General features: G+C 44.0%; 1 protein-coding gene across 13 annotated transcripts in view; it reads left to right on the top strand.

The window, feature by feature from the left end:
• EPHA5 (EPH receptor A5) overlaps window positions 1-21,204 on the top strand; it is a 323,509-nt gene that overhangs the window by 242,721 nt on the left and 59,584 nt on the right. For 5 of the 13 annotated variants that reach the window (XM_034771966.1, XM_034771964.1, XM_034771963.1 and 2 more), the window contains 3 exons: window positions 2,392-2,585; window positions 5,999-6,154; window positions 11,720-12,153. In XM_034771966.1, coding sequence (XP_034627857.1) covers window positions 2,392-2,585; window positions 5,999-6,154; window positions 11,720-11,843 — 474 coding nt within the window. In that variant the 3' untranslated portion in view covers window positions 11,844-12,153. Of the gene's footprint in view, window positions 1-2,391; window positions 2,586-5,998; window positions 6,155-11,719; window positions 12,154-20,867; window positions 21,011-21,204 lie in introns of those variants that run through there. The other 8 variants (XM_034771961.1, XM_034771956.1, XM_034771968.1 and 5 more) reach the window with 3 other exon arrangements.

The raw sequence follows: 21,204 nt of genomic DNA, 5'->3' as shown, positions 1-21,204 counted from the left end.
TGCAATACAAAAATTCCAGTTCCTGAAAAAATTGAGGTTTCAGCATTTGTTTCTGTTCTGATGTGGACCAAATCCAAGACATTTCATTTTTTTTCATGAAATAAGAAAAGAGAGAGCCCCAGAATCCCAGTGGTTAGACCAGCTGGAGTGTGGGAGAGCCATGTTCAAAGCCCTGGTCTGGATTAGCGAGAGCACGGTCCTGTAGCTGGATCTCAAACCAGGGCCGGTGCAAGGAAGTTTCGCAACCTACACAAAACTTCCACCTTGTGCCCGCCCCCAGCCCTGTGGCAGCTCCCCGCCCCCCCTCCCACTCTGAGGTGCCCCTCCCTCCCCGCCTGCAGCAGCTCCCCATCCCCCTCAGCCCAGGGAGCCGTGTGGCAGCTCCCTACCCCAGCTCACCTCTGCTCCGCCTCCTCCCCGAGCACGCCACCCTGCTCTAATTCTCCTCCCCTCCCAGGCTTGCGGCGCCAAACAGCTGATTGGCACCGCAAGCCTGGGAGACGGGAGAAGTGGAGTGGCCGCTGCGCTGGGAGAGGGAGTCTGAGCTGCACGTGTCAGCGCGCCGCTGGCAGCCCAGCCCAGGAATGCTGTAAAAAAAAAAAATTGGAGGTATCGCTTTTTGGTGCCCTAGGCAACCACCTACTTTGCTTTAGTGGTAGCACTGGCCCTGTCTCTAACATCCAAGCAGAGTTCCCTAACCACCAGGCTGTTGGCTGTTCTGAAAGTCTTTTCCCTTCTTTCTCTGGTTTTACCATTAATTTCATGCTGGATATGAGAAACCTTCCTGACAAAACTCATGTTGAAATCGATACCTTTCTGCAAAAAGTTTTGGTCTCGATAGCATTTTCCCATGAAAAATCATTTAGTTGAAAAGTTCCCAACCAGCTCTAGACAGGATTCCCCGATGGAGGGTGATGTGAGATGACTTCTATCAGCAAACTCAGGTATTATAGCTGGCCTGCATTTTGTAACCTTCTTAATAAAAATGATTGCCTGTAGTGGGTCTGCCTTACTGCCTTTACCACAAATGAACGCAATCTGGATTAAGATTACAAGAACAATTTTGCTAACTACTGACTGTATTTGAAAACAATGGTGTTAGATGGGTGTAATTATAAGTCATGCAGGGCGTTAAAACGACAGAGACTCTTTTGCAAGGTATTCTTTGAAATCCACGCAAGCAGAGCACCATGGTTTATCACATAACATTCACCATCAATGGCAGCAACCTCCGACCTCATTGAGTCAACAGGACTAGGAGCACAGAGTATGCAGGAAGGGATGTTAAGACTATCTTGGAATAGTCACATACCATATGTGCCTAAATAAAAGATGAACCCTTCTGAAAATCCAATGATTGATTTAGATACCTAATTAGGAGCTGCTGGGTCTGACCTCTTTTAAAAATCTACCTTATAAATTTCAATTAATAAATGCACCAAAATGGTGAACGTAAATTGTTTTGTAAGCAGAATGGATTTGATTATTTTCTGTCTTCAATTTAAAACCAAAAAAAAGGTCTGTTTTGCAGTCAGTGTGTGTTGTTCTCATGTCTTTTCACAATAAAGGAAACAAGAAAGCACACGTTTGTAATGTTCTTTTAGACACAGAGCCATGGTATGAAAATATCATATTTTTCTACATTTGCATTTAAAATCAATGGATTTTAATCCTACTCTGCTTTTATTGGCCAGGTACCATCATGCAGGCATTCTCATTTCCTGGTAGAAATTTGTACACAATAACAAATGACTAGACCCCAACATTCTTGAATGATGTATGAGATGGCCACACCGCCTCAGCCTTGAATCTATCCATCATTTAGCATTCAAAGTCTGGTTTGAAATAAAGGTGGACTTTTATTGTTGCAAAACAAATGTGTGGTCCAGCGCATGCCTTTAAATTAAAAAATAGATATTTCCTTTTCTGAGAAATTGCTAAAAAGAGCATATGCTGCTGTTCTCAGAATTCAAGAACAGATACACATGATGGATTACAGATTCTCAACTGGTGTAAACTGGGGTAGGTCCATTGACTTCGACAAAGTTATTGCCTGCCTTCACTGGAATTCTGGCAACGTACACCAGCTGAATCTCAGGCCTGTAGATTGAAACGGAGCGGAGGATTTGGCCCATTGACTTCAGTGATTCTGTGGCAATTTACATCAGCTGAGGCTCGTCATCAAATTTCTTTCAGTTAATGGAAATTAATTTTTCACCCCCTCCTTTCCTGATTATTAAAGATCCCGGGGACAGGGACATGTTTGACAGAGATCTGTGTTGTGTTTTGGTAAGAAACAATGGATGAATTGATGGGCACGAAGCTTTTTATTTAAAACAATTTGCATTTGGCACAAGAAAACAACCCACCCTCTTGTTTGGTCTCCCCTAGGTGATAAAAGCTGTGGAGGAGGGCTACCGTTTGCCAAGTCCCATGGACTGCCCTGCTGCTCTTTACCAGCTAATGCTCGACTGCTGGCAGAAAGATCGGAACAGCAGGCCCAAGTTTGACGAAATTGTCAGCATGTTGGACAAGCTCATCCGTAACCCGAGCAGCTTGAAGACACTGGTTAATGCGTCGAGCAGGTATAAATCCAGGCCAGTTCCGTTTCTCCATGCATGATTCATGTCATAATACCCTGGCATTGAAATAGCTCTGACTCTCTGATCTGTGCAGACCCTGGAGGATGTACCACAAGCTTCATTGTGTCCAGAATAGTTTTCCCAAATCATCTCTTTCTGTTTAAATGGGCAGATACATGAGCAATTCAATCACGTTATAAATGCATCCACGCTGAAATTATCATGATCTGTCTTGGAGAAGCTTAAGTTGCAGCTATGTTTATAGCTACAGAATGGAGTTACTTGTGATTTGCACCCAGGGAAAGGGAGGGCAGGATTTGGCCTGTAAAGTATATAAGAAACATCACTCAAATTATCTCTCTGTTGACTTTATCCTGGTAATGATTAGGAAAGAAATCCTTTAGGGCAAATTCTGGGGACTAGTAAAACCAGATGCATTCCTACCCTGATATAATCTACCACAATCATTCGGAAGTCCATTAGTGTTTACCTCCACTTCTAACAGATTTTCAAACATTAACAAATCCATGTGGTTTCCAAAAAAAGTGCACAATTTTATAAAATACATTAAGAGCCAGCATGCAATATTAGTATGAAACATGATAAATGCAAGCCTACAATTAAGGTCGACGTGGTAGGAAATAGAAGTATAAATATTTTGGTAAATTCCTGCCGGCCAGTCATCTCAGATAACAATTTTACCACCATGGCAGAAGCCTGGGAGGAATAACTTTTTATTATGGGTGCATAGCATTTTTCCTCTGCAGCCTTATATTACTTACTTCTTAATTATACTGCTACACTGATTTACACCAGCTGAGGATTTGGCCCTGGCTTTATAAGAGTTGACTTTTCAGCATGAGGAGGATATTACACAAGTATTTATATTGACGAGACTAACTGTAGCAACAGTCTAGACATAAGCAACATGTTGGGAACGGTTCAGTTGGCACCATAGCCCAGATCCTAAAAGTTAGACACAGAACTCCGGGAGTTAGGTTTCTAAATACGTTTGAGGATATGGACCTATGAGGCAACATTTGTTTATTGGGGTACACGTCATTTTTAAATACAAAGTAGGCATGATTCTTCAGGCTTCTTTCCACGCATCATTAACTTTCTGAGGAAGCCATTGGAGAATGAATCTTATTAGCAATCAGTTGTAATGTCATTCCTAGCACATCTGCATAAAAAAGGTTGATGGTAGCATAAAATGTGGAACTCTTCTCTTTCATTTTCAGTTTGGAATAATCATTTTGGGGCATGTTGTGTAGTGATTCATGCACTGTTCTATCAGAGTGTGCTAGAGAAAGTAAAAATGGTCAGTAAACCATTTCTTCTAGGTGCTAAGCACTTTGCTGATATGTTAATGCATGTACAGTTTCAAGCAATTCCTAATGTCTACTAATGTGAGTATTGCCAAAGAGAATGGTGTATCCGAACAGCCATTTTTTTGTGGTCAACTTCCCTTTACCCATATCATTCTCTATCCATAACAGAACATTACTGACTCAATCCTTAGTTAAATGCAATGCAGAACTAAAGGATGTTTTCAAAAATAACATATTCTGTATTAAAAATTCCCCGTTCATACAAATACAAGAGGAAACAGTGACATTACAATGTGTGCACAGCAGTAGATACCTCATGGCATTTGTACTGAGAATCCACTTTTGTGTTCTGATTAGTAAGGAAGTTTGAATCCCTTCTGTGTTTAAAATGTTATGTGAAAGCATTATGCTGTTGTTACTGGCAATATTTACATTTTATTGGACCCTTCAGTATAGCCATTAAGTAAACAAATAATACTAATGTAATCATAAAATATATGAAGATTCCTGAAGTGCTAAATAATATAATATCCTGGATGTTCTTCCAGTCAGGTATACTTGAATTGAATTTACATATTCAGGGCTAAACCTTGCAAATGCTGATACCTGTGGATAGCATCCCTCACAGATGTATTATTAGGCAGTGTGGCTTAGTGGATAAATCACTAACCTGCACTTGGAAAGCATAGGTTCCATCCCCAGCTCACCTGGATGACTTTGGGCAGTCCCTTCACCCCACTGTACCTCAGTTTCCCCATCTGTAACATGGGGATAATGATACTGGTCTCCTTTGGAAAGCACTATGAGATCTACTGTTGAAAATGCTGTATAAAAGGTAGGGATTATCATTTATATTGCAGTAGTACCTAGCGACCAACCAAGAATGGGACCTCACTTTGATAGGCACAGTACAAATAGTTCTGTTGACTTCAGTGGAACAACTCCCATGACCTAAGCGACTTGAATCATAGGCCAAGAATTTTTTTTGAAATGGGTGCCTAAAGCCAATCTCCTGAGTCCATGGCCTGATTTAATCAATTGCTGGGCGCTGAGCACTTTTTGAGAATCTTGTCCAAGTTTGCAGAATCAGGCATTTATATTCTAACCACAGACCAGTCTAGTTTCTCAGTACTGGGGAATATGATTTGTGTTTGTCTTTCTCCTCCTGACATGCTTAGAAATAGATTTTGGCTTCTGGGCTCTGGACGCTTTGATTTAAGAGAATGACAAAACTGAGGTCCTGAAGGTATGCAGTCTCGAGCAGTTTACTCCTAGGAGCGGGGACCATATAGAAAGGCAGCCTCCTTACAAATGAGCAGTACTACTGACACTGAGGAGTGCTAAAAGCATTGTTCTTCTGGGGCCTTCTCCTTTGTGCTCTTAAAAGCAGAAGAATGGTGCAAAGAGTAATGCTGCAGTGAATAATGTAAACAGATAAAGAGGCAGGTTGTGATCTGTGCAAATTCTTGCTTATCTGGTCCTTTGTGATACATGTCTGTTGCATCTTAGTGCATTTAACATGTGCGATTTCAGCTTTATGCAGTCGGCAAAAACAAAAACAAAAAAAGAGAGAAAAATAACAATTTAAATACTGTTTCTGTAGTGCGGGCGATTCCGCCCGCCATTACACTCAATGTAATTTTGACTCTACGCGATTTTCGCTTTAGGCGCTGACTGTGGAACGTAACCCCAGCGTAAGATGAGACAGACCTGTCCTTTCATCTTTTCTTTTTGCTGCTAAAATAGTTTAAAGGGCAGGATTTTCAAAAGTTTTCAGCATTGGCCTAACTACTCGCACCAAAGACAATGGTAAAACTCCCACTGACCGGAGTAGGTAGACTACCCTTGGTATTTAAAGGCCCAATTCTGCCACCCTTACTCATATTGAGCCATACTTACTCCCATGTGTAAGTAAGCAGACTAATGCAACTGATTCTATGAGTAAGTAACTCTTGATGTAATTAAGGACACAAGTATCAGGTTTATCTAGGAAAGTATAATAAAATTATTTTTTAATACAAAAAAGCAGTAAGCGAATGATTGGTGTTGGGTACATCTTCAAACTGATCTTTTTGTTTGTTTTAGAGTGTCAAATTTATTAGTAGAACATAGCCCCTTGGGAAGTGGCGCCTACAGATCCGTCGGTGAATGGCTGGAAGCCATCAAAATGGGCCGGTACACAGAGATCTTCATGGAAAATGGATATAGTTCAATGGATGCGGTGGCCCAGGTGACCTTGGAGTGAGTAGTTTTCTGATCGTTTTCACCTGCTTTGCTGGAGGTGGGGAGAAGACACATTGATTTCAATGTAGTAGGGAGATCTGGGGGAGGGGAAATAAAGAAGGGAAGCAATTAACTGTTGTGCACAGTCAGCAGTTTCCAAGGAAGCCTCATCTTTTATAGCCTGTGTCGATGATAACAAATGCACGAGAGGGTTGAACTTACGGTCACTGTGCTTGCAGCCAATACCTTGGCTCCTTTACTGAAATAAATTTACACTTGAGTTTGAATAACTGACAAACCATTCTCTGGCATAATAGCAACGGGAGTATTATGGGTTGTTGTTTTTTTTTAAAAGTTCTGTTGCTGGCACAGTTTTCTGCAAGTAAATACAGCGGGGCCAGAATCTCCTCTCGCTGTCTGTGCTTTCACTCTGGGGTGACTGGCTGCAGCGGGGTCCCTCCTCACTTACACTGCGAGTGGGGAGTCAGGCGCAGGAAGTGATGTCACAGTATATGCTTTTTACCTAGAAAAGATACAAATACATTTAGGTACAATTGATATGCCTGATTTTGCAACAGTGACAAACTGAGAACCATCAGTCAAATCTCGATCTGTGTAATGAATGCCCACAGCTGGATTCTGAGTTCTGCATCCTGGCGGTGTAAAGAGATTTTAAATTGGCCATAAATTACATTTAAACTGCCAGAGGCCTTAGCGTCAATAAGAATCAGGCCCAGAGTGTGCATGGAAAACATCCAGTTCAAAACAAAGCTGTTAGTAGGAGAATTAGGATCAGTTTGATCATTCATTGTACTTCTGTATCGTATATAATATTGCAAGGACAACTCAGATTTTACACTATGGCCCAGCCCGAAACTGGATTCCGGCAGGAGGTGTCGGCTTCTTCTGAGTGGCAGAACTCTATCTCCACCATGCAGAATTAGGCCCTGAGTGAACAGTTTGGGGGACCTTTTATGTGTGCATGTGCATATACTTCTGAGACCAGCCTGATCGGCTCAGACTGAATCCACGGCACTAAAGTCATGTGGTAAATGCCTTAGGGCTATTGGTGAACTGTGTGCTACTTTTTTAAATGGCGTGTACTGTTTGTGTAATGAGGTCTATGCCTTATCCTGTCACTTATTCAAACTGAGCCGAGAGAGTGTGTTTCCAGCGGGATTAAACTGAAGTCAGGTTATCACAGATGTTGAATTAGAATGTAAAGGAATATGACCCCTTGTGATCCAGGGGTGTGTCCGTACACACACACACACTCTCTCTCTCTCTCTCTCTGCTGGCCAATATGCCTGTTGCATCAATTTAAAATAAAATAAGAACCCAACTCTACCAGAACCTTCATGTTTTTCCTGCCCGGCAGCAGGGGAGTCGCTTTGTCCCAGGAACTCAGTTTTGCTCAGTGGAATTCACCCCGCAGGGTACAAAATCCCCCCACAATGTAGGTAGGATTTTAAACCTCCATGAGAGTTAAAATAACATTAAAGAGCAGAGGTCAAAATGTAGCAGCCTCTCTCCTCTCACTCAGGTCCTACTTGCCATGTCCACAGTCGTAACATTCCTCACTTACTACCCCTGCAGTCTCAAGCCCCAGTCCTGCAAGCACGCTCCTGTTTAACTTCGTGCATTGTGAGGTAGCATCAGCGTCTTATTTATTTGATTATTTGTATTTCTGGAGCACCCTAGGAACCTCCGTCCAGGATCAGGTGCAGGGGGCGGGACTAGATGACCTCCTGAGGTCCCTTTCACCCTGACATTTCTATGCTTCTGTGATGATTTCGTTGTGCCCAGGGCCGCACAGACATAGATCAAAGACTCCAGTTCCTGCCCCGGAGAGCTCACCATCTACACGGCAGAGGGGACATGCCAAGAGCGCCAGACAGAAATCGGGTCGGGGAAGGATGACTAGAGTTGAGCAGAAAAGTGGAAGCTGCTAGGATTATTCCCAGTGCTTAAAGTTAAGCACATGCCTAAGTCGTCCAGGTGTGGCGGTTTCCCCACTCGCTAAACCCACAATCCCAAGATACCCCGCTCTCACCCTCCCTGCCTTCCACCACTCACCATGTTAAGTTCTCCCATATTTCCTCAAAATTGTGTCATATGAAATGGATGTAAAACCACATCCCACACTAGTTTGTATTTGCACCTATTCAGGGTTTAATTCATCAGAAATATTTGATCACTGCTACATGATTACATGGTTATGGCCTACCCCAACGTCTATAAAAATGAAAGGGTAGATAGTTCTCCGCCCAACAGGAATTATTTGTAAATATAAAATCAACAAAGTAAACGAAGCCTGGCTATTTTTTCTGTGCTGTGAAGTGACCCCACTCTATGTTTCAGTCCTCCCCAAGTTCTCTGTGCTGTTTCCCCATGTCTTTTTCGCTTCTCCCCGCTGCATGTATGCTGCCAGCTTCTAAGACTGGATTTTGCATCCTTGAAGCCAATGGGAGTTTTGCAAAGACTTCACTGAGTGCAGGATCTACCCCTAGAGCTGATTAGAGGACATATTTCATTTTACATGAAATATGGCAAAGAAAGAGATTTTTTAAAAAATGTTTTGTGGAATTTTTCATCAAAAGCCTGCAACATTTTCACTCGGGTGGACATTTCCTCACAAAAATCTCATTGTGCCAAAATGTCATCATTTTCATGGAGAAAAGTTACAGCGGATCATTTTCACCCTGCTCCACCATTTGCCATCACAGGGTCACCACCTCCTGCATGCTTTCCTCTCTACTCCTTACTGCATGTGGTGTTTTCTTGCTTATATCCATCCTTTCTCTTTGTGATTGCTGTCTCTCCTTTGATTCGATCCCTTTCCTCTCTCGTATTTCCTTTTACCTCTTCTCCTTTGTCTTTTTTCTCCCTTCCTCTTCTTTCACTCTGAGTTTGTTCCCTTTTTTTGCTTCCTTTCTTGTTCTCCACTTACCCCCTCTTCCACTTTTCCTTTCCCCTCCTTCCTGCTTCTGGTTCCTCCCTGCCTTCCTCTACCAATCTCTTGCTACTTCCCCAGCCTTTCCCCCTCCTGCTTCAGCTCCTCCATCCCTTGCCTCTGCCCTGCTCCACTTCACTGCTGCTGCAAGCAGAGGTGCCAGAAATTAACAAGATCGATGGAGCGCTGTTGCTTCAATGGATCTCACAGACACCTTGTTAAATTCATTAGCTGTTCTGCCAGTGCATGTAGCATAGCAGCACGGGGCACAGAAGTAGAAGTTAGAAGAATGTGCCAGGGCATCAGACAGATGCAAACCAGCCCTGTCCAACCCCTAAGTAAAGAGCATCTGATGCTTCATGGATAACTCTGGAAAATGTTCCACTGTGGGCGGCAGCCTTTATCTCCAATATTCCTGTGTTTCTCTCTTCTCGTTCCTGAAAATGTTTACGTGAAAACAGGCCCTGTGGGTGAAATTCTCTTGTGCACCAAGATTTGCTCAGAACATGGAAGCTGGGGAAAACAATTGAGGCTCCCTGATACACTGACCTGATCTGCCCTGGGATGTCCCTCACTGAGTTTATAGCAAGCTTGGAAATGCTCTAAACTCTGCCTATTGGTAACAGTATGCTAGGGCCCTGTACCAACCCTGTGTTGGGATGGGACAGTGTCAGGGCCTGTTGTCCCTTTACTAGCACTGCCACAATGGGTTACTGCTCAGCTGGCCAAATCCAGCTGCCTTGAAATCCCTTCACAACCCCAGAGCAGTGCAAAGCGGCTGGAATCCCTGAGAGTATGGCAGACTTTTTAATTCTAATTTTCTGTGTTTGACTTTTTAAACTGAAAAGAAAGATCCATGTTTTATTCTGAAGTCGTGTTTTTGTAAATACCAACTACTTGGCCATTCTTCCAAACTGTAATGATATATTTCAAACTATACCCACACTGCTCCTCCATATATTCTTTCAAGGCCCAGTGGTACAGCCCTTAAACCAGGGGTTCTCAAACTGGGGGTCATGACCCCTCAGGGGGTCAGGAGATTATTACATGGGGGGGTCGCAAGCTGTCAGTCTCCACCCCAAACACGGCTTCATCGCCAATATTTATAATAGTGTTAAATATGTTTTTAAGTGTTTTTAATTTATAAGGGGAGTCGCATTCTCAGGCTTGCTGTTTGAAAGGGGTCCCCAGTACAAAAATTTGAGAACCACTGCCTTAAACAAAACAACGAGCCCTTTCTCACGCATGTAATTCCAATGAAGTCAATGAGACTATGTGCCTGATCGATTGCTAACCAATGTGAATAAGGCTTATCAATGTATTTGTGTGAGCAAATAAAACGCAGGGAATCTAGGTGCTCCCACAGGTCAGGCTGGGTTCTGAGACCGCTTCTGCCATTGTACAGTCTCATCTGACAGTTAGAACACAGGCTACCTTGGTTTGGTCAGATAATCTGCCCTCAAGTCAATAGTGTTCCTGAGAAAATTATAACAGGCTAATTGGAAAAAAAAACAACAAAAAGAAAGCAAAACTCTGTGATATCCTTTATATATGTTAAAAACACAAATGGCCAAATCTTCAGCTGATGTAAATTAGCAAATCTCCATTGACTTCAATAGTCCAAAATGAAAATTGTCAAAGACCGAGGTTAGTCAACAAAGCTAGGCTGAATGACACCAGCTGAGGACCTGAGCCACTGTTTCTCAAATAAGGAAAGAAATGCTTTTCTGGCTACTAATGTGAATCCATCCTATAATTCTATAGGTTCTTTAGTTGCTATTAGGAAAAAAAATGAACCTGGGAACACACAGCATTCTTTATTGGTTAAAAAGGTTATTCTTTTTTTTCGTAAAAGGGGACAACAAAATATTTTGTACAGTGCAAATAAGAATTCCGGTTAAATGTTACATGTCATTGTCTATATAGGCAACTGTTCAATACATTCCAGAGCTGGGACTTGGGGGGATCAGGTGAAAACAAGATCATTTGAAAGTAGTTTTCATTTCCCAAATTGCACCAGTAAAACAGCCTTTAAAATACATGAGGTCTTCTCCAAACCCTATGTAAGACTGTAGATGCAAAATTCAACCTGTATGGCGACAGAGGTGGAGGTTAGATAGAAAGAGGAGAGCTGGACCATCCCAGCCCAATAATACAGAATAATGTCATTAATGTGAAATAAAGAGAACTGTTCTACATTCCACTGAAAAAAATATAAAGCCCCCTCAAAGACTATGGCCAAAATTTTTGAAAGTGACTAGTGAGTTTGGGTGCCCAACTAGAGTCATCTTAAAAGGGCCTGCTTTTCAGAGAGCAGCTGCTCAGAGCTTTCTGAAAACTAGGCCTCGTTAAGACATCTCAAGTTGGACACCCTAAAATGGAGGCCCCTGAAATCACTGGTTACTTTTGAAAATCCTGTTCTGTCCTCTCACCAATCAAATAAAAATCCCAACGACCACCAATGGCAGGTTCAAATGAATGCACGTGTCCCAGAAATGACTCCCTGGTAGCAACAAATGGAAAATTAAAAACCAAAGGGCTAATGTGAATATCGCCCCAAGTCCTGAGCTCTGCCTGCTTAAGCAAAGACCTGAAAATGAATGTGTTCAAAGAGTGATGTCTACATTTAGTTCTAATTCTTGCAAAGGGATGAATCACCTTGTGAAAGGTGGAGCCTCACCCACCAGCCCCTGTTTCCGTATGGATATCAGACTTGAAGGAAGCTGTGCGGATTGGAGAAGGCCTGCTCTTTAAACTTGTGGACCAGCTAGTGACTTTGAGTGTGTCTGGAGCTCTTTCATTACACAACAAGAATAACCTGACCAGGACAACACTCAAGAATAGATAGACCATGACTTGACTCTCAATCTGGCACTTGATCGGACCTATTACTAACAAAATGTGGACTACTATCCCATACCTTTTGAAAAACCTGTATTTACTGAATCTCAGGACTCCTGGGGGGGTTGTTATTAATTGAACAGCTATGAATATTTGTAATGATATGTGTTGTGTTGCTTTGCATTGTAATTTTTCTTATAAAATAAAATAAATTATTTATTAATTTTTTTTTAAATAATTTGAATGACGAATATTCAAGGATTCACCTGCTCCTGCTGCTTATTCTTACCCTAAAGCCCCAATCCTCAGTTTGTGACATCACGATTATTTCCAGAGGACCCAGCTCTGACCTTGTGATGATGCCGGAAGGGAATAATGAACAAGAGCAGATGAACTCTTAAAAAACAAAGATGCTTATTTCATTCACAAGTCTCTAGTAAGTGGTGCCTAATTCCCTTAGTATCCTCTGAAAATCCCAGCCTAAGGAACCAATCCATACACTCTCACTCAAGTTGAGTGGTACCTGGAGCAGTCCCATTGATTTCCATAGGACTAAGGTACCACACAGCCTGAGTAAGAGTGGCAGAATCTGGCCCTGAAATGGGAAATGGAAAACACCTGATCTATGCGGCCAGGTTGTGAGATGCTGCGTGCTGACCATTTCTGGAAATCTGCCTTTTTACTTAGTTGCTTAAATGGAAGCTCAGCTCTTTTACTCTGAATTTGAAAATCTGGTCCATGATGTATAAGCAGAACTGTCGCTAAATAAAGTGTTTTAAAGCTTTTTCTTGCCCAATCTTTAAGGATAAGAATTCGGTTAATGGAAGTATAAGCTATAGCACAGTGAAAGAGACCACCACATTGTCCCGAGCTATGTTTGGAGCTGGGCTTTCAGGACAGTCCCTATTCCTGAAGCATATGCCATCCGTGGTGCTGTAAGAAATGAGCTCCGGGGAAAGAGCTAAGGACAAAAGAGCAATTTTCGCTCTGATTTCCTTGGCTTTGGTCTGTTGACGTCAGGTCATTAACACGGCTGTAGCACACAGCTTTGAACTCATGTTTATTTTCATTTTCAACTATAGACCAAGGAAAGGAAATGAAGAAGGAGAGAACTCTTAGCACTGTAGACATGGCAGCTGCACCGATCCTCCGGGGCACCTATTTTAACAAGTGGCGGCTCAGTGCTTTTGTGCTTGAACAGATGCACCCGCAATCCCCAGGATCCTGTGTGCCATTCCTGCACGCAAGGGAATAACTTGACTTGTAAATGGTTAGGCAGCCATTTTTACACATGCAATTGCCTGATGCCTGGGCCCGGTGGTGGGCGCCTGGGTGAGTAGGGGAGAAGGTGAGGTACCTTTTAAAGATTTGGGGAAATATTTTCAAAAATGACTCAGTCCCATTTTGAAAAGCAAATTAGACCCTTAGGAACTCGGAAGGGCCTAACTCATTTATGAAAATGGGACTTTTAGGGTAGGTCTACACTGCAATAAAAAACCTGCGGCACCGAGTCTCAGAACCCAGGTCAATTGACTGCAGCTTGGGCTGCAGGGCTAAAAAATGCCATCTAGAAGTTCACACTCAGGCTGGAGCCCAGGCGCAAGTCCCTGCCCCCCACAGGGGTTCAGATCCTAGACTTCAGCCTGAGCCTGAACATCTACACGGCAACTTTTAGCCCCCAAGCCAGCTGACCCAGGCCAGCCTGAGCTGTGCCACAGGTCTTGTATCGCACCGTAGCGATACCTCTAGACTTTTTAGGGCTTGTCTATACTTTAAACGCTACCGCAATGCCACTGCAGCTACGCCACTGTAGCGCTCCAGTGTAGACAAAGGATTCTCCTGTTGGCGTAGGTAATCCACTTCCCTGAAAGGTGGTAGCTAAGTCAATGGAAGAATTCTTCTGTCAACCCAGGGTTGTCTACACTGGAGGTTATGTCGATATAGATACATCTCACAGGGGTGTGGATTTTTCACATTCCTGAGAGACGTAACTATGGTGATTAAGTTCCTAGTGTAGACCAACCCTTAGGTGTTTTTGAGAATGTCACCACTTTCCTTGTAATGTACGAGGCAACATTAAATAAGGCACAGATGTTCTTCTTCGAGTGATGGTCCCTACTGTATTCCACTGAGGATTTATGCATGTACACCATGCGTCCGGAGCTGGAGAATTTGAAAGTAGTGGTGTCTGTTGGTCTGCAAATGAGCCCTTGCTTCACCTCATTGTTTCGTCTGAGGTAATAAAGGGCGGGGCGGACCGACTGCATCTCCAGTTTCTTCTCACTGATGCATGGTCCAAGTCGGAGCTGCTAGTGTCCTCTTGTCTCTGACAAACCCAGTTTATAGTTAGTTTTCTAGTTTTTGCTGTTTTTAAAATAGTTTAGGTTTTAGTAGTAGTTTTAGTAGAAGGGAGGCCGTTGGGGAATCTGTTTACTAGTTCCCCCTGGGGTCAGAGTTTCTTTCCCCCTCCCCAATTCCTTCCTGGTGTAAGCAGTAATGGAATGGTGCAGACCGCAACACCCACACTCCACCCCATCGGATAAGGAGGGCAAACGCTTAGACTTTCTGGGATGCAAGGTCTTCCCTCTAAACTTCAATTTTGAATTTCAAGCTACCAGGCCTTGCTGGCCAGATATGACTTCCTCAACTACAGAAAGTTGGAGGACTTTACTGAAAAGCTGCCTCAGCAAGATCAAATGTGTTTCCAATCTGTCCTGGAGGAGGGCAAACTGGTGGCAAACCACTGCAGTTGGCTGTAGATGCTGCGGATACCTAGTTGTGCTCTAGCCATGGGCATTGTCATGCAGAGGGAATCCTGGCTGCCCTCATCCCGTTTCCCCATAGAGGTGCAAAATACCATTGAGGATCTCCCTTTCGATCATAGAATCATAGAATATCAGGGTTGGAAGGGACCTCAGGAGATCATCTAGTCCAACCCCCTGCTCAAAGCAGGACCAATCCCCAACTAAATCATCCCAGCCAGGGCTTTGTCAAGCCTGACTTTAAAAACCTCTAAGGAAGGAGATTCCATCACCTCCCTAGATAACCCATTCCAGTGCTTCACCACCCTCCTAGTGAAAAAAGTTTTTCCTAATATCCAACCTAGACCTCCCCCACTGCAACTTGAGACCATTACTTCTTGTTCTGTCATCTGGTAACACTGAGAACAGTCTAGATTCATCCTCTTTCGAATCCCCTTTCAGGTAGTTGAAAGCAGCTATCAAATCCCCCCCCTCATTCTTCTCTTCTGCAGACTAAACAATCCCAGTTCCCTCAGCCTCTCCTCATAAGTCATGTGCTCCAGCCTCCTAATCATTTTTGTTGCCCTCCGCTGGACTCTTTCCAATTTTTCCACATCCTTCTTGTAGTACGGGGCCCAAAACTGGATATGAGTCGCACCTGTTTAATCTGAAGACGCATGATTCCTTCCACTCCCTCAAGGATTTCAGAGCCACACTTCAATTGCTCAGTAACCATACATCTGCATCCAAGCAGAAATTCTACCACATGCCACCTACTCAGCGGTTCAGGACTCCACAGTTCTTCCATCAAATACCATACGCATCTCCTCATAAGTGCTGAAAGACCCAACAATCCCGCCCTCCAGACTCCTCTTCGCAGTCTTCATCATCTCATGTTAAATCCCCTCAGAAACAATATTTCTGAAAACTGCTAGAAAGCCATCAACCACCATGCAACAAACAAATGCAACAAACACTGCCATGCAACGAACACATCCCCTTTGGGGGTCACCTAGCTCTCCTTTTACCAGCTTCGAGAGCAATAACAATGGACAAGAGAGTCCTGGATATCATCCACTATGGCTAAACAATCGAGTTCACCATGCTACCTCGTCCACATCCCCTACCCCAATCCCTTTTCAGGGACCACTCTCATGGCAGCGTCTTTGCTCTAGAAGTAGATTCTTTACTACAAAGGGGAGCGATAGTGTGTGTTCCTCCAGCTATCAGGGAAGAGGGTTTTATTCGACTTACTTCCGGGTACCCAAGAAGAAGAGCAGGTGGAGACCAATCCTGGATCTACCATCATCTCAACTGCTTCATCCACAACCCCAACTTTCATATAGTCACTTTAGAGGCCATCATACCATCACTAGAAAAAAGGCATATGGTTTATGACTCTCAATATGTGGGTCACCTGTTTTCATATAGACATTCATCCAACCCACAAAAGATTCCTGAGATTCATGGTGGGTCCTTAGCATTTTCGGTACAGGGTCCTTTTGGACTCACTACTGCTCACCGGGTTTTCAACAAAGTTTTCTCTTTAGTGGCAATTCACCTCAGGCACTCCAGGGTATTTATTTTTCCCTATCTCAACGACTAGCTACTAGCAGCGTGATCCAGACGAAACTCGAATCTGGACCTCCATGTTGCTCAGTTTCCTTTCTTTCCTGGGAGTCAAATGTCAAAAAAATCAACTTTGATTCCCACACAGTCCTTGGACTTCATAGGAGCCTCCATCAGTTCAATCACAGCCTGAGCTTACCTATCAAGGGACAGATTCCACACTCTGCAGGAACTCGTTGACCAAGTAGTCAACAGTCTGTCCCAGTCAGGACTTGCTAATCCCTTCTTGACCACATAGCAGCCTGCACGTACATCACCACCTTCGCTCACCTCCAACTTCAATGCCTACAGATGGCTCGAGCATGTTTACTCACCCACGCGATGTGCCATGCACCTTATGCTGTCAGTCACTCCATGAGGTGCTCTCTTCCCTCCAGTAGTGGACCCCAGCATGTCTGTACAGGGATCCCCTTCCTCCCATCCTCCCAGGACAGGACGATCCTTATGGATACACCCCTCAAAGGACTGGGAGCGCACATGGGAGACCACATAATGCAAGGGACATGGACCCCTTGGGATTCCAGGATGTGCATCAACATTCTGGAACTCTGGGTGGTCTGAACATGTCAAGCATTTCTCCCATCCATTTGCTCCTGTCATGTTTTTAGAAAGTTGGACAACACTACCACCATTTATTACATCAACAAACAAGTGGGCACGAGGTTGACTACTCTACGTGCAGAAGCAGTCAATCTCTGGGATTGGTGCCTTGCCCATAAAAGCCTGTTGTCGGCAACCTATTTTTCAGGGACACACAATGTGATTGCAGTCTCTCTCAGCAGAAGATTTGTCGCCACTCAGGAGCTTCATGACTCCATGCTAAATGACTTCTTCAGCTAATGGGGGTCTCCAACCAGAGACCTCTTTGCCTACCAACTAATTTAGTTGGGAATTGGTCCTGCTTTGAGTAGGGGGTTGGATTAGATGACCTCCTGAGGTCCCTTCCAGCCCTGATATTCTATGATTCTATACCATGTCAACAACAAATGCAAAGGCGGGGTGTCAGTAACCATTCTCAAGGTGATACCTTCATCCTCCATTGGTCAGACCAGATCAACTATGCCTTCCCTCCTCTTCTACTGCTCCCACAAGTCCTCCACAAGAACAGGTGGCAGAGAGTCACAGTTCTTCTGATCACCCCATTCCGGCCGCTCCAGTTTTGGTTTCCCAACCTTCTTCACATGTCGGCCCATCCCCCACTACCTGTACCCGCTTTCCAGGAGCTGCTCATGCAGCACAATGGCAAGATCAGACATCCCAATGCACAGATGCTTCACCTCAGAGCTTGGTATTTGGATGGGCATCTCTAGAACGGGAGTATTCATCGGCAGTGCAAGACATCCTTTCGAGCTGCAGGAAAGAGACAATCAAGAATCCCTATTGGGCCAAGTGGAAACACATCACTTCCTGGGCCCAGCAGAAAGGGCTTTCCCCCGAGGAAGTGGACATTCCTCTTCTTTTGGACTACCTCCTGTCCTGGAAGACATCAGGGCTCTCCCTCAATTCTCTCAAGCTCCACATAGCAGCCATCAGTGCCTTCCACTCTCCCATGGAAGGACACTCCATATTTACACATCTGTTGACTACCATGTTTTGGAAAGGTCTCCTCAGGACTTTCTCACCCATACCATCTATCACTCCCCAGTGGGACCTCAACCTCGTTCTATCAGCATTAATGAAACTGCCCGTAGAGCCTCTGGCTTCATGCTCTATGTACCTCCTTTCCATGAAAATCACCTTCCTACTGGCTATTACTTTGGCAAGAGGGGTAGGTGAACTTGGGGCCATGATGGCAGATCCCCCTTTCATCATGTTTCATAAGGACAAAGTCTCCCTGCACCTACACCCCAAGTTTCTAACAAAGGTCATATCCTGGTTTCATGTCAACCAACCCATACACTTATCTGCTTTCTTTCCAAAGTCTCACACCTCAGTGGAGGAGCGACGCCTTCTGTCTGCAGGGCCTTGGCCTTCTACCTTTAGAGGATGAAACCAATCAGGAAGTCCCCTAGACTATTGATCGCTGTAACTGAGAAGATTAAGGGGCAGGCAATCTCCACACAGAGGATTTCCAAATGGATTTCGGGGTGTATTACACTCTACCAGTTGTTAGAACTGCACCTACCCCTTGGAGTGAGAGCACATTCTGCAAGAGCCCAGGCATCGACTACAGCCACCCTCCACAATGTCTTGTTTCCAGACATATGCAGAGCAGCCATGTAGTGTTCGGTGAATACCTTTGCTTCAAACTATGCCTTGGTGCAGAACTCTGCAACAGATGCCTCATTTGGCTGGCTGTCCTCCGTTCAACTGTTTCATCCTCTTCCTCACACTTTTCTCTGAATTAGGTACTGCTTGTCAGTCACCTCAGTGGAATACAATAGGGACCATCATTCGAAGAAGAAGAGGAAGTTACTTACCTGAAACTGGAGGTTCTTCCAAGATGTGTGGTCCCTATCTGTAGTCCAGTCCCACCCTCCTTCCCCTCTGCTGTAGATCTGTTTGATTTGCGGTGGAGAAGGAACCGTAGATGCGGTCAGTCCACCCTGCCCTTTATCGCCTCAGATGGAACAATGAGGTGAAGAAAGGGCATGTGCGCGGACTAATGGACACGACTACTTTCAAATTCTCTGGCTCCGGCTGCACGGGCACATGCATAAACCCTCTGTGGAATACAGATAGGGACTACACATCCCTCCAGTTACAGGTAAGTAACCCTTCTCTTCCCCTGCTCTGCCTTACTGCTGCCCTTCTTTGTAACCTTTCAGATAGCTAGCACCCACTGGGGCACTAGGAAGGAAAACTTCCATGGAGCTAGGGTGATTTGTAAAGATGAGCATGGACTGCTTTCCCAGAGGGCTTGTGGCAGATGGAGAAGCACCATGACATCTCTCCCCTACGCAGGAACCATCCACAATTATGTCCAATGGCTTCGTATATAGCAGGATCAGGACCCTTCACTGCAATATTTGATTAATACAGTAGATCCCCTGGTGACAGCTTATACACCGAAACTGGAAACTTCTGTATTTTTCCCAATCTCTCTCTCTCTCTTTTTAATCAAGAGGTATATTGAGTTATGGAGGATATGTTATGGCAAGGGAAAAGAGAAGGGTAGTGAGTATCAAAAATTCTGGACTGGCTTTGGGAAGAGGAAACCAACTGCTACTCTAGTTTATGAGGGAGTTTTAATATTGGATTAATAGAATGGCATATGGAATGCAAACACCCACTAGCGTTTCAGGCTGGCTGGTCTGCATTGTATGGCTGGAGCAGAGTGATACCATCAGAGAAACTATGAATGTATTAAATATTTGGGGCCAGGTTTTCAGAAAAGCTAAGCTCCCATTTTAGTTACTTTAAGTGAAGGGTCCGGATTTTCAAATGCGCTCATCCCCCAACAGTTCCCACTGAAAAAAAAAATGGGGGGAGGGTTTTGAGCCTTTTTAAAAATCTGACCCTACCATCCTATTTCTGGTGTACATTACCAGCTGTGCGGTGTACTGAAAGTAAATCACCTATTGCAATGGCATTCCCACCTGTTCCTTCATTACTAAGATTGCTGTGTCACTTGCTGAACCGTTTTCACAATTCAGTGGAGGCCGAAATGAAAGGTCTGTCTCAGAAAAAGTGAGACACTTTTGCAGCCATTAAAAGTCCTTTGTTCCAAATAAGGAGCATGCAGTTGTGGGTCCCTGACCTCTGTCGCACGCAGGTTGTGACTTCCTTTATGCATCTCATGCACCAGCTGAAAGGTGGCCATGTAGCTAAACAAAGCAGGCTTGTTTCAACTCAAAAGGCTGAAAATTTGTCAGTCTGTGGAGGACAGATCTAGCTTTCCCTCCCCTTGGATGGGATTACTTGTTAAAATACCCAAGTCAGCCCTGTTTGTTTTGTACACAGAACAGTTTTTGAGATACAGTCTGATTATTGAAAATAGAATCCCTAGGGTCAGATTTTCAAAATAACTCCGCTCCCGTTTAGGCACCTGAAGGAAGCAGCCAGATTTTGGGACCTGCTGGGTGCTGAACAATTTGGAGAAACTGGCCCCCCACAGTGATCAGTAATTCTTCTCGAGGGGAGGGATTTTCAGAAGTTCCTGAGCACAAGTCCCAATGATTTTCAGTGCTCCTAAATTACTTGGGCACTTTCGAAAATCCCACCCAATGTGCTCATGAAACTCCCATTGGCATCAATTGGAGTTATGTACATGTAGGAAAAAGGAGATTAGAACCCTTATATTGTAAAAATTGATACATTAATTACTCCAGACCTGATTTAGAAGGTACTTCACAGGTGGAATTCTAGGTTCCTCGCGTAGGAAGGCTTCAGGACAGGGGCCCTCATCCCTTCATAATCATTGATAAGTATTCTAACAATCATGTCATCTTATGTCAGAAACATAAATACACATGACTGGATCCTTCCCTCCCAAAATATTAGCATAAATAATAGCCCTAAAGCCATATTATGGCATAATTTTTACAGCAAAATTCCCCATTCAAATTGTTCTCCTTAAGAAAATATGAAGTCCTAATAGGATCTTTAATATTTAATTCACTTTTAGGTAAAAGAGCACTTTCTTCTGCTTAACGCGGGCACCTACTGGTGGAGACAAGCAACACAATCTTTATACATACTACAGAATTTCCCAAGACTCAAGCATGGTTCATTCAACAGCCTCCAACCCAATAAGCTGCCAGCAGATTATCTTGAGTCTTGTCGTTTGTATCCACATAACCCATTAAGATAATTACACTGAGCCCCAAAAGTCTGTCACCCAGACTGGGAGGTATTTCTCAAGGACTGGGAAGTCTGACCTGGACGTCCCTAGTGTGCTGAATTGCTCCTGTGGTATAAATGAACCCACTTGGGGTTTGGCTAATACACGTATCAAGCAAAAC

The sequence above is a fragment of the Trachemys scripta genome, chromosome 5 (genome assembly GCF_013100865.1).
Source record: "Trachemys scripta elegans isolate TJP31775 chromosome 5, CAS_Tse_1.0, whole genome shotgun sequence".
NCBI classification, from domain to species: domain Eukaryota; kingdom Metazoa; phylum Chordata; order Testudines; family Emydidae; genus Trachemys; species Trachemys scripta.
The sequence above is the reverse complement of the archived record's forward strand: the minus strand, read 5'-3'. Positions and strand labels throughout refer to the sequence as shown.